The 16,066-nt window shown below is 39.1% G+C and overlaps 3 protein-coding genes across 5 annotated transcripts in view; 1 reads left to right on the plus strand and 2 right to left on the minus strand.

The window, feature by feature from the left end:
- LOC134820752 (uncharacterized) overlaps positions 1 to 16,066 on the minus strand; it is a 54,574-nt gene that overhangs the window by 13,891 nt on the left and 24,617 nt on the right. For 2 of the 3 annotated variants that reach the window (XR_010160916.1, XM_063831340.1), the window contains exons 2-7: positions 6,572 to 6,700; positions 2,206 to 2,305; positions 2,007 to 2,063; positions 1,648 to 1,812; positions 1,325 to 1,488; positions 554 to 710 (exon numbers count right to left, since the gene is read on the minus strand). Coding sequence is in view for 2 of the 3 variants with exons in the window: in XM_063831340.1 (XP_063687410.1) it covers positions 554 to 710; positions 1,325 to 1,488; positions 1,648 to 1,812; positions 2,007 to 2,063; positions 2,206 to 2,305; positions 6,572 to 6,696 (768 nt within the window). In the remaining variant the exon portion in view is untranslated. Of the gene's footprint in view, positions 1 to 553; positions 711 to 1,324; positions 1,489 to 1,647; positions 1,813 to 2,006; positions 2,064 to 2,205; positions 2,306 to 6,571; positions 6,701 to 7,033; positions 7,570 to 16,066 lie in introns of those variants that run through there. The other variant, XM_063831341.1, reaches the window with a different exon arrangement.
- LOC134821439 (coactosin-like protein) lies at positions 7,565 to 7,999 on the minus strand. Its single transcript, XM_063832181.1, has one exon. The coding sequence runs from the start codon at positions 7,997 to 7,999 to the stop codon at positions 7,565 to 7,567; it is 435 nt and encodes a 144-aa protein (XP_063688251.1).
- LOC134821231 (uncharacterized) lies at positions 13,657 to 14,422 on the plus strand. Its single transcript, XM_063831928.1, has one exon. The coding sequence runs from the start codon at positions 13,670 to 13,672 to the stop codon at positions 14,420 to 14,422; it is 753 nt and encodes a 250-aa protein (XP_063687998.1). The 5' UTR covers positions 13,657 to 13,669.

Consider the following 16,066-nt stretch of genomic DNA (forward strand, 5'->3'; position numbering starts at 1 on the left):
CAAAATCGAATAAAAAATTTTTAAAGGCCTATCTCAAAATTCTACCCAGCTCATCTCTTCTAAATGATCCCTAGAACATATCCTGAAAGTTTCAGGGTGTTTGCTCTAAAAATGTAGGAGAAGATAGATTTTTAGACTCGATTTTCAGGGCACGCGATCAAAAATCGCTCGCGCAATACAATTACACACACGCGCTGACCTATGACCGGCAATAATTTCGGCTAGGAACGATATTTTTCCACGGGATTAAAAGCATCTGATAGATATTACTCCCCTCTATCAGAAACAACTAAAAAGTCGATTTTGAGAAAATTTCCATGAAGACCCCCCCCCCCTGCCCCCTTAAACAGGAGCAGGGAGCAGAGTTTCAATGAATTTGTTGTTTTATTTTATATAGACGTATAATATATAGTAAACCTCATGTTTCAGGTCCCAGTGTAGGAGTGGCCAGTTTTAAGTTTAAGTTTTACTGCTACTGATTACAGGTAAACCGCATATAATATGCCAAAACTGTCAAATATGTGTTCACCCCCAAAATTTTGGTTGAACTTACCCCAAAATCTTGCCCGGTGCCGAGTTTGGGTAAGTCTTTTTCATCCATTGCATCGGCCATAGTATTGCTGTTTCTTAGTTCAACTTGACCGGAATATATAAAATAGTAATGCCTTCCAGGATCTCCTCTTCGGACTATTGTACGATTCTTGCCATGTCTGAATGATTATTTAAGTTGAATTCATTAGTTATTTTAGCGAGTGATACCAGTATGATAGCTTTAGCTCGGCTTTTAGTTTTAAACATTGGTGGACCAATATGAACAAAAAATTATTTTGCGGACGGCCGCTCAATTTCCCGACCCAATTCATTTTCATATCTCATTTCAGCTCCCAACCCTCACAACATGATTGACTAGAATCCGTGCATAATAATAATTTATAATTGATTCGACCATTTTACTGCAACGTTGAACGTATCTTAATTCTTAGATAGTTACCCAAACAACAATAATATGGGCAGTACCAAAATCTAAAAGCACCAGTACAGCAATAACTAAGCTTAACCAACTAGCAACGGACAACCAAATCCTCTCTCCCCCCCTCCCACACGGAAGGCGCGGACAGAAGCGGATTGCTACCCTGGCATACCATCAAATTATATCTCGATTTCTAAAGTTCTAACCCCTAAAGATAATTTGAGCAGCTGCACCCCGATGGACAATGATGATTCACCAAGTTGCACCCCCCCCGGCCCCCCGGGGGGGGGGGGGGGGGGGGGGGGGTGGGGGGGTGCAAAATGTATACATAACATATAATTACTAAAATCTCACTTTTCGTATCTAGCATATCTGGACATGATGATCTGCATGGATTTAGTCATATTTCTAAACTCCTTGAGATGCCTCAGAGCGACCCAAACATGACGAATTTGTTCCTCGGTCCTTGTCATCCAGGGGGATTGCAAAACATTCCTTGCTTCTTTTTCCATACGATACTGGGATACAAAATTTGTTATAAAATATAACGAGTCGAGCATAATAATAATATCGACTAAAAATAATGCTATGACAAAAATTAAAAATGGCCGCATTCTTCTATCCAGTAAAAAGCACTTTTGATAGAAATCACGTTGTACAAACTGCAAAACAAATACCTGGAATTCTTTAGGGGAATACAGCTTGGGATCGAATGACAGTGGATGGAGAGGTATTTGTGAACTGAACCCCCCATCATGAGCTAGCCTCTCCACATGCACTGGCCGGCCTGTGTCTCGGGCATGTTGCCGGAACACATTTATCGCCCTTATCATACGACAAACCTTGGGTTTTTCATTGACAAAACATTTCATATGAGATTAAGATAATATCTTAATTAGATGCGAGCTGTATGATAGGTAGAGAAATAAGTAGAGGTAAAACTGATGTACTACTCAAATCTCAATACTCATGCATCATTTATGCATCAGTTTTGCCTCCACTCATTACTTAAAAAATATAAGCTGAAAATGCGAACCATTGTTACTAGCTTTCTAAATCGGTCGAGTCCACGTCCACCGTAATGACCAAAAATCTGTAAATACAAAATCAGTTAAAAACTTTATTTAATTAACGAAATAATATCTTATCTTACAATAGTCAGTATGCGACATTTCTACTGCACTGACAGTATAAACTGTAATATTCATTAAATCACTTTTTAATAACTTGCTTACCCCTTGGTAAGCTTCATGTACTTCCAAATCTGGATCCATTGTATATTTTTGACCAATATTCCGCATAGCACATCCCCATTTCATCGCCCTTGCTAGCGTCCTGATCAATATACACAATATGTTTATAAGACATCGCATCATCTCTCAAAAGCAGCTGAAATGAAACCACCCCAAATTTGCTTCATTTGGGCCATAACAAGAATGTTAGATTTCATCCCTTTTCAAGTTTAATGGCTCAGTTGGTAAATCTTCTTGCTTGTTAATCGCGAGGTAACAGGTTCGATTCCCAGCGAGCTACCACCCATGGGGTGCAGGTCGGTGACGCTCAGCTAAGGATTCAGAGTGATCTATGCAACCCCCCCCCCCCCCCGGACCACATAGCAAAATACTCGAGAAACCTGGTGTGAGGGTTAAATGAGGAGCTGCATATTGCAGCAAAGTCTAAGGCGAAGAAAGTATGGTAACTACACACTACCTTAAGGCCAGAGGGGGGGGGGGGGGTAAATGGCACTTTTGTAGTTTTTGCATATTTGATAATAGCTACTGGAGACGAGCAAAAAGAAAAAAAACCGGATCAAAATCTGACCTTGCGCTTCTGAGATATCGCGCGCTCAATTTTGAGGTTTACCTGTAATTACATGTTAAACTGGAACTTTAAACGGCTGTAACTTTTTTGACATTTCGATTCCTTAGTTGAGAAAACCGGCCAATCCCTGATCTTGAGGTTTGGTACAGTGGTTCCTTGGACAATTATCCTCATTTATGATGCAGCGATTTTTTTAATTTGACTCAGTTCTCGAATTATGAGGTTAACCATGTCAAAAATTCGGAAAATTTAGCTGGTTAACCTCATAATTCGAGAAACGAGTCAAATAAAAAAAATCGCTGCATCTAATATCTAGATAGTTGTCCAAGGAACCACTGTACCAAATCTTAATATCGGGGAGTGGCTGGTTTTCTCAACTAAGGAACTGAAAGTCACAAAATGTGTTTTGAGATAGATGCAATTTAGTGTTTTCAAAATTTTGAATATTCACTGGAATGTATCACAGTTCGTTAGTTAGGACTTTTTATACACTTAATAACGTTTGCTTGATCAGACCTGGCCGTCCCCTAAATGATTTTAGCCACTTTCAGTAGTTAATGTCCTTGTATTGTAAAAAATGAGGTTAACCAAGACTTCCTGTAAACACTAACTGCTTAAAATTTGGTTGTTAACCTCGCTTTAGACCATATAATAGTGGGATTGGTTTATCAATATGTTATTATATATTTAGTAAAACATTTGCACAGTATAACGATTAAGTTTTTGAGGTTAACATGTAATTGACTGGTCAGATATTCAAAAAATGAGAGGTTAACCTCATTTTTTAGCCATTTACGGGTAAAATCTTCTACTAAAATATGGTCAGTTCAAATCACCTTTGTCACGTGATTATAGTTGTAGGCATTGTGATACCAATAGATACCTCACTTCGATATTGTGGTACATAACATAAGTAAGAATCGTATGTATACTCCCTACGGTACCAAAATGTGATGGTTAACCTCATTTTTTTCATTTTCCCAAGATAAAAGAAAGTCAATCGACACGTCATCTATTTAGAAATGTGTATACCGTAAACTTACGATGAAAATAGTAACTCTATCATTTGATCTATTCTCGCTATATCTAAAAGACGAGGTTAACCTCATTTAATCACGTTTGGATATTACTTTTTCTGATAATTATGAACCTAAAATTTAGAGTTTACATTTGCTGACCGAAATAACGAAAAATTATGGCGTGGAATAAAATATTAACCTCAATTTTATTAACCTCAATGTTGTATAGTCAATTTTGCGAAAATTGGTTAACCTCAATTATAAAATAAAGTTAATCAGCTACAAATATGTGAATAGCGGCAATGTTTTTGTCATTCAAAATTAAATCGATTTAGAAAATAATATTTTGGTAGAATTTTTTGACCCCTTACCCCCCCCCCTCTGGCCTTAAGGGGGGGGGGGGGGGGGGTTCACCCTGATTTTTTTGTGAAACTTGGTTTCGAGATAGCAGTTGACCAACAAACTAGGACCAGTGACCGAACTTTTGAGGGGGTCCCGGACCCCAACCGCCAAACGGTGCCCGCGGGGCAGCCACGCCCATAATTCTAAATTTAGCAGTGCAAATTTTGGAATTTGGCCGCCAAATTTTTTTAAAGGCCTAACTCAAAATTCTGTCCCAAAACTTAAGGTCATGAGACAATTCTACGTTGATTCTAAAAATTTCATGAAAAAATATTGAAACCCTATTGAGTTCTATTGTTTTGAGCGAAGTCAGTTTTGCAAATATCGCGAACTGAGATATGGGCAATTTTGTTCATTTTTTGCGATTATTTGATTATAGAATCCACAATTATGTAGATACTGAGCTGATAATCTCTACTATAATTCAGAGAATTATTTCTGCTGTATGTATGTACGACCACCCACGTGCAAATTTGATGAAAAATAGGAATTTAGGTAACAACCAAAAGGTTCCATAGCAACGGTGTTTTAATGCACACATGCACGTGCAAAGATTGTTTTAACGTCATTTTGATCGGTTTTGTGGTAATTACGTTGTGTTTAAAGTGTTTTATATTTAAATCGGCTGTATCTTCGGTTGAGATCATGGATATTTTATGATGCGATTAAAATTTTCTTTCAAAGAATACTACTAGCTTCGTCCCTGTTACCACGGGCTTTCTAGTCATAGATAATGTGTAGTATAGGCTTACCTTCCATATAAAGTTGGTTTCATTCAAAAATATTGATATTTGACCAATTTATGGGCCAAAATCGATCAAATTTGGTGCGTATGCCCAAATATGGTCATATGGTTTTTTGCTCATAACTCAGTCATTTTTTGTCCAATCTTGATGAAAATTCATATACGAGTTCAGGGAACCACTAGCTACAAGTAGAGCACCTAAAATCTGGATTTTGGGCATGTTCAGGGTATTTTGCTAAATTGGGCCTAATTTGGACCAAATATGGGCGTGGCTGCCCCGCGGGCACCGTGTGGCGGTTGGGGTCCGGGACCCCCTCAAAAGTTCGGTCACTGGTCCTAGTTTGTTGGTCAACTGCTATCTCGAAACCAAGTTTCACAAAAAAATCAGGGTGAACCCCCCCCCCCCCCCCCCCCCCTTAACCGTAACTGGCCAAATAAATCCTTCGGCTTCCTGTAATTGACTGGTTGCACAAGTTGTGTAACAATGTGGTTGTTGGAATGTCCGAAGTAAAATAAGAGTTAGATTAAAAATTGTAAAAAGTATTTATAATCAATATCATATTACAACTTATGAAGTGTCTTACTCAATCATAAAGGTACAGGTACAGGTAAGTTGCGGCTATTAATATACTGTATTAATTCACAATACTCAATCATAAAGGTACAGGTACAGGTAAGTTGCGGCTATTAATATACTGTATTAATTCACAATACGTCCAAACGTCCACTCGTTAGCTGCCTTATTCTCAGCAGCTGACAAAAATTGAACTACCTGGCTGACTTGATACAAAAAGAATACCTGTGAATATTTCATGGGTAGAAAAAACCATAAACTAGTAACCTTGTTGCCTGCACAATAGCAATAATTGTAACTGCACAATAGCAATAATTGTAACTGCACATCCACACAATAGCAATAATTGTAACTGCACAAGAGCAATAATTGTAACTGCACATCTGCACAAGAGCAGTAATTGTAACTGCACATCTACACAAGAGCAGTAATTGTAACTGCACATCTACACAAGAGCAGTAATTGTAACTGCACATCTACACATTTTTGTGAACAAACTGATATAAATCCCATCTGCACAAAATTGTATGTTGTCTGCACCTTGCAGGTAGATCGGATCTCACCTTTTGACATATATAGATCTATACAGATCTATATTCTATACAGCTATACGGCTACGTTATCAAAATTATTCGATTCATGTTCTTAGTTCTGATGTTCAATACATTCACAAGAAAATTCTAACTATGTATTTTTTAATGTTTCTGGGGCAAAATTTGTATTGATCCCGTTTATTGCGACAAGGTAAAAGGTTCTTATCAGGAAAGGAATTGTTGTACGTTTCAATGTAACAACATCGCATTCATTATCTCAAATCCTTGCAAGTGCTCTCTAATTAACAATATCACGTTCAACCACAGAACATTAACAGCTTCTGTCGTGTGTTCACTGTATTCAGTTGATGTCGCTGTGTCATGAAACGATCCAACACAACCTTAAAATGTATGTGGCATATAGTTACAAAGTTGACCTAATAGTAATATCCACTTTTTAAACAAGTGTAGGTATTTAAAGGGATGCTGAATATCTGTATATGTCACCTGAAGGAGCCTTTCTGCTTGAGAGTAGGCAAGTCTTCGAACCTCACTTTAGTGGGACTCAGCGTTCTCTTTCGTCTCTTCATATCATTTGAACACCCATACTGGACTGGTTTCAGACTCTTCATATTACTGAATTATATTTATTTTCATCACTTTTATCATGATCATATTAGTTTACTGTATATCAAATAGGTTCGATAGATTCATTCTGCACGCATCAGCTTGCATTAGATTCATTTAAAAAAGGAGGCACTATTTGTCTTTCAATAAAACTAGTTTACCGCATTAAGGTATTTTTAAGAATCATTTTTGTCGGTAAGATCCTGTTTTATAATAATAATAATAAAACTAGGTAGCGACAATGCAATAATGACAAATCTATTAATATATGCATTAAGTGTATGTAATAACAAATGACTGACATTTTTAATACAAGCTTCTATTCACGGGATAGCCAGTTACCTGGCAACGCCAGCTCATGATGCTTCTCCAAGCTCACACAAGTGTCAGCAAGGAGGAAGATATTCATGCATTTCTGCACGAGGAGCCCATCACAGCTACCAACAATTAATTTATTAAGGTCTAGGCCTTGGATTATGATTAATCATGCTTAACCCATCGTTACAGTAGTGTAATGCTGCCAATATTGATCGAGAAGTTTTCATTCTATCGCTTCTCATATACAAATATAATGGAAGATATGTGGAAAATTGCATTTAATCGAGACAAATAAATTCGTTTAATAGTCAATTTACAATTTACCTATTTTTTTATACACTGACAAATGATCGAAATTTGCGGTCTTCATTAATAACTATAGCCAATTGATTCCAACAAAGGCTATAATTGATATTATTGTAGTACTATCAAAAGTTAAATCTTGATTATGATAATATGAATAATTAAAATGATTTTAGATCAACATCTGACGTTTACAATTGAAATTATTTTGGGCCATTAAGCAGGAAAGACCACTATCCGCGATGATATGTCCTATGAAGTTGAACTTCCATAATCTGCACCCCCAGATTTTACCAATATTTCTTTTACCTTTTCATAATCTAACTCTAACAGATCATTTGCCTCAATAACTTTAGCACGCTGTTCGAAAATATTGTCAATCTCTGAACGAGGCAACAGCATTTTACCCTTTTTCACCGCAGAAATTCCTGGGCCAGCCCAAGTGATTAACACAAACTTTTCTCGTCGGCTTACTTCGTCGCCGGTAATTATCTTAATGTAGACAAAACACATGTCATTTTCTCCGAGATACTGGAATAATTCGTCATATTCTTTTCCTTTCCTGGCTAGTTTAAGCTTGCTGTCGCTAGTGACAGTCATCAATGCCCATACTTGAGAAGTGTTGTGAGGATCTCGAACATAATCTCTTGCCTGCTCAATCCTTTTTAGTTCACTTGGAGTTGTCATGTTTCTATCGTTTCATGGAGCTGTAAATAAAAATGTATTTTCTTTTAAATTTCAATGACATGGTGAACTTCGACATTAAAGATATACCCAAAAAATATACTGTATTTAAGTCATTCAAGCAGGACTTCAAGCTTAGTATGCAAATATTTAAACCATTCACTTCGATTATATTAGTTTAGAATTGATGGACAATTATTAGTTGGTTAATATCAAAATCATGCACTTCTATTATAATATCGGTTCAGAAATTATGAACAAATATTAGGAATATCATAAAAATTTAGACGTAAATGCTCTCACTGAGTAGAAGATGAGAGGGAGATGGAGATGGAGATGGAGAGGGCAACCCCTAGAATTGAAAGGGCTGGCACTTTGGAATTGGAAAAATTAGTTGATTTTAGAGGATATGCTGGTAAATTCTCTAAAAAGTTTCTGGAGTAAAATGCTAAGTCTAGTAAGTCAAATTGTCCCACAAACAACGATTTGGCGCCTCCTAAGGTGGCGCCCCTCGGCATAGTTGGGTCAGCAAGGGGCCCTTCAATCTTCATTCCGCCATTGGTCAAAGGTTAGCGCTTATGTGAAATTTTATTGTGTGAGATAATTTCAATCGTGCCCTGAAAATCTAGTCTAAAAATCTATCTTCTACAACAGATTTTGTACAATTACCCTATCAGGATATGTTATAAGGATCATTTAGAAGAGATCGATTGGAAAGAATTTTGAAATAGTCATTTACAAGTTTTTTATTTGATTGTCAAAAAATACCAACCTTTGGCATTGCTCAGCGATAACTTTGGCTAGGTACAATATTTTCCAGAAAAGGAAGTAAGTCCAATTTTTCGAAATATGGCAATATTGGTATACAAATTTTCAGTATAAAATTCTCTACAACATTTAAGCTACATATTAATGTTGGAGACGTTGTCGCATGCAGTCTCAAGGAAGTACGTACCAGTTGAGAAACATTATGTTCGGTTTTTCTTAAATAATTTCTAAGAGAAGGACGTAAGTCCGAACTTACTTTCTTTTCTGAGAAAATCTTGAAAAATTTCTGAGATAAGGAAATAAGTCCGTGGACTTACTTCCTTTTCTAAAGTAAATGATTTGTGATAGGAAGAAGTAGCTGGACTAACTTCCTATCAAAAGATACTAAAAACGGAATTTTAGATTGCGATTTCCAAAAAAGATTATAACTTAACAGCCGATCGATATTTTCGCATGAAATTTTCAGGATCGATGTATAATTACATTTCAATTTTATGTTGGTGATCAAAATTTTCATTTAGGCCTCAACAAAAATTTGGTGGTCGATTTCCAAAAAACGCTGGATGTATTTTAGTCACAAAACATAAATATGATGAGCATTTATTGAGCTGTTAATCGCAAAGAATATTTTGTTTAGGTATATATTTTAGATCAAGTTTCTTTTTATCAAAATATCGATCAGTTATATCACTTTATACACTCAAATCTTTCAAAATTGGTGGGTTTGCCCAAATATGGACATACTACATCACCCCTCTTCAAAAGCCTGGCAAGACTCCTGGTGAACTGAAAAGCCTCAGACCCCTGACATTATGTAACTGTGCTCGTAAGCTGCTATCCCTCATTACACTCAGGAGAATTGAAGCAAAGGTAGACGCTTACACAGGTCCATGGCAAGCTGCCTACAAGCAGAAGAGAAGCTGTGGAGACCTGGTATGGTGTCACTGTATGTTGATCAGCATCGTAAAAGAAAGAGAGTGGTCTTTCCACAAGATGGGCCTAGACATGTCCAGTGCCTTCGATACTATCAGAAGCCAGACTGTGCTCAACCTCCTAGAGGACGCAGGGTGCACAAGAGATGAGATCAGACTAGTGAGATTCCTCCTGAGCAACACCAAGATCAAGGTGCGAGTCAACAACGCTACCTCCCTTGAATTCATCAGCACCAACGGAGGACCCCAAGGTGATAGTGTTTCAGGGCTCTGTTTCACAATCACTCTAGCTGGTGCCTGCTACCACCTGCGTGCCGTGACGCTGCGCCCAACCCCTCCTATTAACCCTAGCGGCATGCCTGAAGAAGATGCCTACTCTGATGACATCGACTATCTTGGTGAAGACAAAGATACTCTAGAAGCCCTCCTCCCTATCGCTACTAAGGTGTTCAAAGAGTGGAATCTGAATATTAATGAATCAAAGACAGAGTTTGTACACGTCTACATAGCTGGGAAAGATGAGGTCATGGATGATGGTAAACCCCTTAGAATGAATGAAGAATGGTGCAGTAGCAAGTTGTTGGGTTCTCTGCTAGAAAGTAGGAAAGATGTCACCAGAAGAATCATGTTAGCCAATGTAGCATTCCAGAACTTCAAGAAGGTCTGGTGCCAGAGTAAGATCCCCCTACAGAAGAAGCTGAAGGTCTATGAGGCCCAAGTAGTATCTATCCTCATGTATAACTCTAGTTGCTGGGGAATGCCTAAATCGTACTGGGACAAACTAGATGCATGTCACCGTAACCACCTCAGAAAGATCATGAATGTCAGCTGGCCACGCAGTATGATGTCCAAAGATACCCTCTACAAACAGAGTAACTCTACCCCTATGTCCGAGCGTGCTGAGTTATCTAGGTGGAAGATGCTAGGACACATACTGAGGAGCGATGAAAAATCACCAGCTCAAGCTGCTCTGTGTTTTGCTGTCGAGATGTGTAGTGAAGTTGGTAGACTCGGGGCTCACAGACGTAACCTCCTACACCACCTGAAGGTTGACCTCTGGAAGCGTTTCATCTTGCTGGAGTCGTATGATGATATTCTTCATTTGAGAGAACTTGCTAGTAACCGTGGTTATTGGAGTAAATTATTCGATTTTATACTTGAGTACAAGTCAATTTGACTTTTGGGACATATAATCTTACAAAGGATCACGTTCAGGTTCTAAATTATTTTAGGATTGTTGACATTTGTAAGATTGACATGTTTGATAATAATAATAATAATAATAATTAGGGGGTATATCAAGTCCCCCAGTTATGATATGAATTCTCTCCCAAATTTTACAAACTCTCCTACTCTTCCTACTAATGGGTCAGAGCAGGATCAACAACCTAACATCGCCCCTCCAGCTCGCCGTGAGAGGAAGGCTCGCACTGAGACTTCCACTCGTCACACGTGGAGCAAGGAGGACAACATACAGCTCATGACACTGTATTACCAGAGCCAACCATCCCGCTCTGGTTACAGAAGGAGACTCCGGTCACTGTGGGATGATGCCGGACTCTTCACTTGTACAGAACAAAGATTGGCAGACCAAGCAAGGTCAATCAGAAATAATAATCTCCTCTCAGACATAGAACTACTGGAGATTCGAGGTACCCTTCCACCTAGCGTAGTGGAAGAGGCTCCAACAACGACAACTCAAGCTCTACCCACAGTCTCCCAAGCAATCAGGACGTTGAGGGATGCAACTATCCCAACTGTTGCCGCCGAAGAACTCACCCCCACCGCAACGGTACCTGATTTTGACAAGGAGGCAATCATTGAGCGGCTAAAAACCCTCTTAGAAGACCCTTCAGTGATAGAAACCAAGCCCCTGAGACATGTGAACAGAAAGAAGCTTATGGAGGAAACATCCCTCATCAACTCATGTATAGCAGAGATTCCTACTTCTTCAATCACTGAAACCAACACTCTATTGCTTGCAGGAGCACATTTAGTCAGCGAAAGACTTGGTGAAAAACCTGCAAATAAGAATGCAGAGAAGCGGAAAACTCCGCTATGGAAAAGAAGAATCGAAGATAAGATTACCCAGGTGAGGAAAGACATCTCTTATCTTGAGGAGAAGAAGAAAGGTATTACCCTTAAACAAAAAATACTAGAAGGGCTCAACAGACGTCACCCCCTGTTGAAGAAAAAGGGTATATCATGCATCATTGAGGAGCTCAAGCAACGTCTTCGTGCAAAAGCAGCTAAGATAAAGAGATTTAATAAAAGATGCGAACGATACCACCAGAACAAGTTGTTTGGAAACAACCAGAGGCAGTTCTACAGAAACCTTCAAACAAACCCTGAAGAACAGGATATCTCCCACCCTGAGGCTGACAAGGATTCTTGTTTGAAGTTCTGGAAGAACATATGGGAGCAGCCGGTTGAACATAACAGTGATGCTGAATGGTTACCGGATGTCAGAACAGCACTAGCCTCAGCAGATGAACAGCGACAGTTTGTTATAACTAACACCCTGATTGCAGATAGAGTGAAGAAAATGACCAATTGGTCCTCTCCTGGTACAGACGGACTGCATGCTTATTGGATAAAGCACTTTAAAGAACTCCACAATAGGATTGCAGATCAACTTATGAATTGCCTAACCAACGCTGATATCCCTGACTGGATGACATTGGGACGCACGTACCTGCTCATAAAGGACCACTCCAAAGGACCCATCCCAGGCAATTTCAGACCTATTACATGCTTATCAGCTATGTGGAAACTGTTCACTGGTCTAATCTCAGATTCCATATACAACCATTTAGACCAGCAAAAACTCCTCCCCCCTGAGCAGAAAGGGTGCAAGAAGAAGAGCAGAGGATGTAAAGAACAGTTAATGATAGACAAACTCATTCTGAAGAACTGTAAACGAAGGAAGCGGAACCTGAACATGACGTTTATAGACTACAAGAAGGCGTATGATAGCGTCCCACACTCTTGGATTCTGTCTTGTTTGACCATGTGTGGTATCTCTTCATCCATCATAGATCTGTTTGAAGCCTCCTTCAAACAATCGTATGTTAACCTGATGCTTGGTAAAGTTTCCCTTGGGAGAATTAAAATTAATAGAGGTCTATTCCAAGGAGACTCAGTATCACCTATTCACTTTATCATGAGTCTTATACCCCTGTCCATTCTTTTGAATAAGCATGACATAGGATACTCTCTGGAGAAGGGAGGTCGACCTAAAGTGTCACATAGGCTATACATGGACGACCTCAAGTTGTATGCCGAGAGTGAAGACGAAATGCAAACACTGGTTAATACCACAGCAGAGTTCAGTAGTGACATAAAAATGGAATTCGGGCTAGAGAAATGTGCCGTGGTGAAGGTGAAGAAGGGAGCAAGAGCCGTTTTCGAAGGCATCTCCCTACCCACAGGTGAACAGATCCATGAGTTGGAGGACGAGGGCTATAAGTATCTGGGAATACTAGAAGCCAATGATATACTGCACAAAGAGATGAAAGCACTGGTTACAAAAGAGTATATCAGAAGAGTTAAAAAGGTTTTAAAATCCCAGCTTCATGGCAGGAATAGTATACAAGCAATTAACGCCTGGGCTGTACCTGTTGTTAGATATGGAGCTGGAATTCTCTCATGGAATGCTGGAGAGACCAAAGCCTTAGATGTCAAGACCCGGAAACTGATGAGGATAAATGGAGCTCACCACCCCCAAGGAGATGTTGATCGGTTATACGTAAGCCGTCAACTGGGTGGCCGTGGGCTACATAGTATAGAGGAAGTCGTAAAGAGAGAGGAGAATGCACTCACCACTTATGTGGTGAGAAGTAGAGACCCAGAACTGATTGCTCTGAAGGACTACTTTGTCAAAGACAAGATACTCTTGGGTGAAGAGATAGAGAAAGATATCGACCGAACACAGCGCGAGGAAATCCGCAAGGAGAAGTGGACTGCTAAAGTGATGCACGGACAGTTCCCAAGGCAGATGATGGGTATAGCGGACCCGTTAACCTCTTGGAACTGGCTCACTCAACAAGACTTGAAGAAGGAGACAGAAGGATTGTTGATAGCAGCCCAAGACCAAGCACTTAGGACGAATTATGTGAAGCACAGGATTGACAAAACACCTGGCTCTTCTCCCCTCTGCAGACTCTGCAGAAATCATTACGAGACAATAGACCACATACTGAGTGGGTGCCCAAAACTTTCACAGACAGAATATAAGTGTCGGCATGACAAAGTAGCTGCCGCATTGCACTGGAGTCTGTGCAAGGAATACGGCTTCCCACGCAGTAAAAGGTGGTACGAACACCGGGCAGAGAAGGTGCTGGAGAACGAAAAAGTCAAGATATTGTGGGACTTCCATGTCCAGTCGGACCACGTTATCGAACACTGCAGACCGGATCTCCTCCTGGTAGACAAGGTAACCAACGCAGCAACCATCATTGACGTTGCAGTCCCAGGAGATACCCGGATCCTGGATAGAGAACAAGAAAAGATACTGAAATATCAAGACCTAAAAAGAGAAATTAAGAAGAACTGGAATTTACGAAAGGTCACAATCGTCCCTGTGGTGATAGGCGCATTAGGAACTATCACCATTAACTTTCGTAAACACCTCGACGCAGTCCACTGCAATCTGAGCATCTCTAATCTCCAGAAGACAGCTCTGCTTGGATCAGCCAGAATTCTCAGGATGGTCTTAGACATATGATATTCTTGAGAGTATAATACACTGTAGATACTCTATATTTAGTTTATTCTTCACTGGATACTGTAATAAACACTTTTTACCTGGTCCTCTTATATCTCTTCCCTTGCTATGTAAGCCCTGTCTCTTGTTTATACAATTTTTAACCCGTATATTGGGTAGACTGTGTATTTGTTATGTATTTTATATTAAATACAGCTTTGTGTACAAGTAATTATTGTTATTTACAGGACTAAGGGGTATACATGTGTTGGAGTTTTTCTCTTATTCTTCTTCTCTTGCTCTGCATGCCCTGATTCTTGTATAAACATGGTGTTTGTTTAAATATTGTATATTCTTGTATTGATTGTGGTATTTTGTGGGTCAGATTCAGCAATACCCAATGGGTACTTGCTGAATCACTGTTTTATACACTCTGTAGCCAGTCCCTGTGTTCCGTCCCTTGCCCTGCAAGCCCTGTTTCTTGATTATACAGCATTTATTTATCGTGTATTACATTGTAGTATGTAATAAACATTTGTAGTAGTGTAGGATTGTTTGAATTTCTTTTTGCTAGGTTTTATAATATTTATTTGTATAATTTGTGATTGTTTCTCCCGGTTTCTTCCCTTGCGTAGCAAGCCCTGTCTCTTGTAAAAACAACCTAGAAAGATTTGTAGATACACATAGTCTCTACACCTTTACCCTCTGGTCCCTAGGGTCAGCTGATCCCGGGCCAGAGGAAAACTACCGACTGCCAAGGTTTGACGCCTAGGCAGTCGAGACCTCTTATTGAGACCCTTTATAATAATAATAATGGACATACTATTATTCAAAAAGCAATTTAGATTAACCTAATTGTTTATATTTGGCATTGATCAGCGATAACTTTGGCTAGGTACAATATTTTCCAGAAAAGGAAGTAAGTCCAATTTTCGAAATATGGCAGTATTGGTTGTATCACGTCGTGACCCCCACGGTCGTTTCACTATGGTGTAGAGTTTCTACGATGTATCGCGATACAGGGGGAGCCGCGCACTCGTGCGCGGCGGGTCATACAACGTATGACAAAGTATTGGTAGTAAAATTTTCAGTAGAAAATTATTTTCAGCATGAGCTATATTTTTAGATCGTTTAGTTCAAGTTTTTACCGCCGGGAGGCGGGCGCGCGCTATTGCAAGCGCAAAGGCTCTGGACACTGGATAGAGCAATAATACTGTCCTAATATTAAAATCTATAGACCGCAGAATAGGCGGCTATTGTAACTAGAATAGGCGGCTATTGTAACTAAACTTACTTTATCGATAGTGAATCAACAAAGTCATAATTAAAGAAAATACGTGAAAAATGTTTAATATTTGGTTAACGGGTGATACTCGTAAAATATTTGTTCCAAATATGAAATAAGACAGTACCGTCAACAAGTCCAACTCGGCGCACGTCCTGGTAGGTTATAAACCTACAAGTATTTGGGGAAAATAATGATGGTGACTTAAATTTTGGTAGTCCGAAAATATGGTGTTTTTTTTTAAAACCACCGATTTTCGTTTTAAATCTTAAAGTAATATGTAATAAGTGTAAACCGATATAGTCAGCATAAATTCATTTGTATGAAAAGTTTTAAGCTTCTACAAAATGTTGCATAGAAATGTCCTATAAGGATTACTG

This window comes from Bolinopsis microptera, chromosome 9 (genome assembly GCF_026151205.1).
Source record: "Bolinopsis microptera isolate Bmic1 chromosome 9, MBARI_Bmic_1.0, whole genome shotgun sequence".
Taxonomy (NCBI): domain Eukaryota; kingdom Metazoa; phylum Ctenophora; class Tentaculata; order Lobata; family Bolinopsidae; genus Bolinopsis; species Bolinopsis microptera.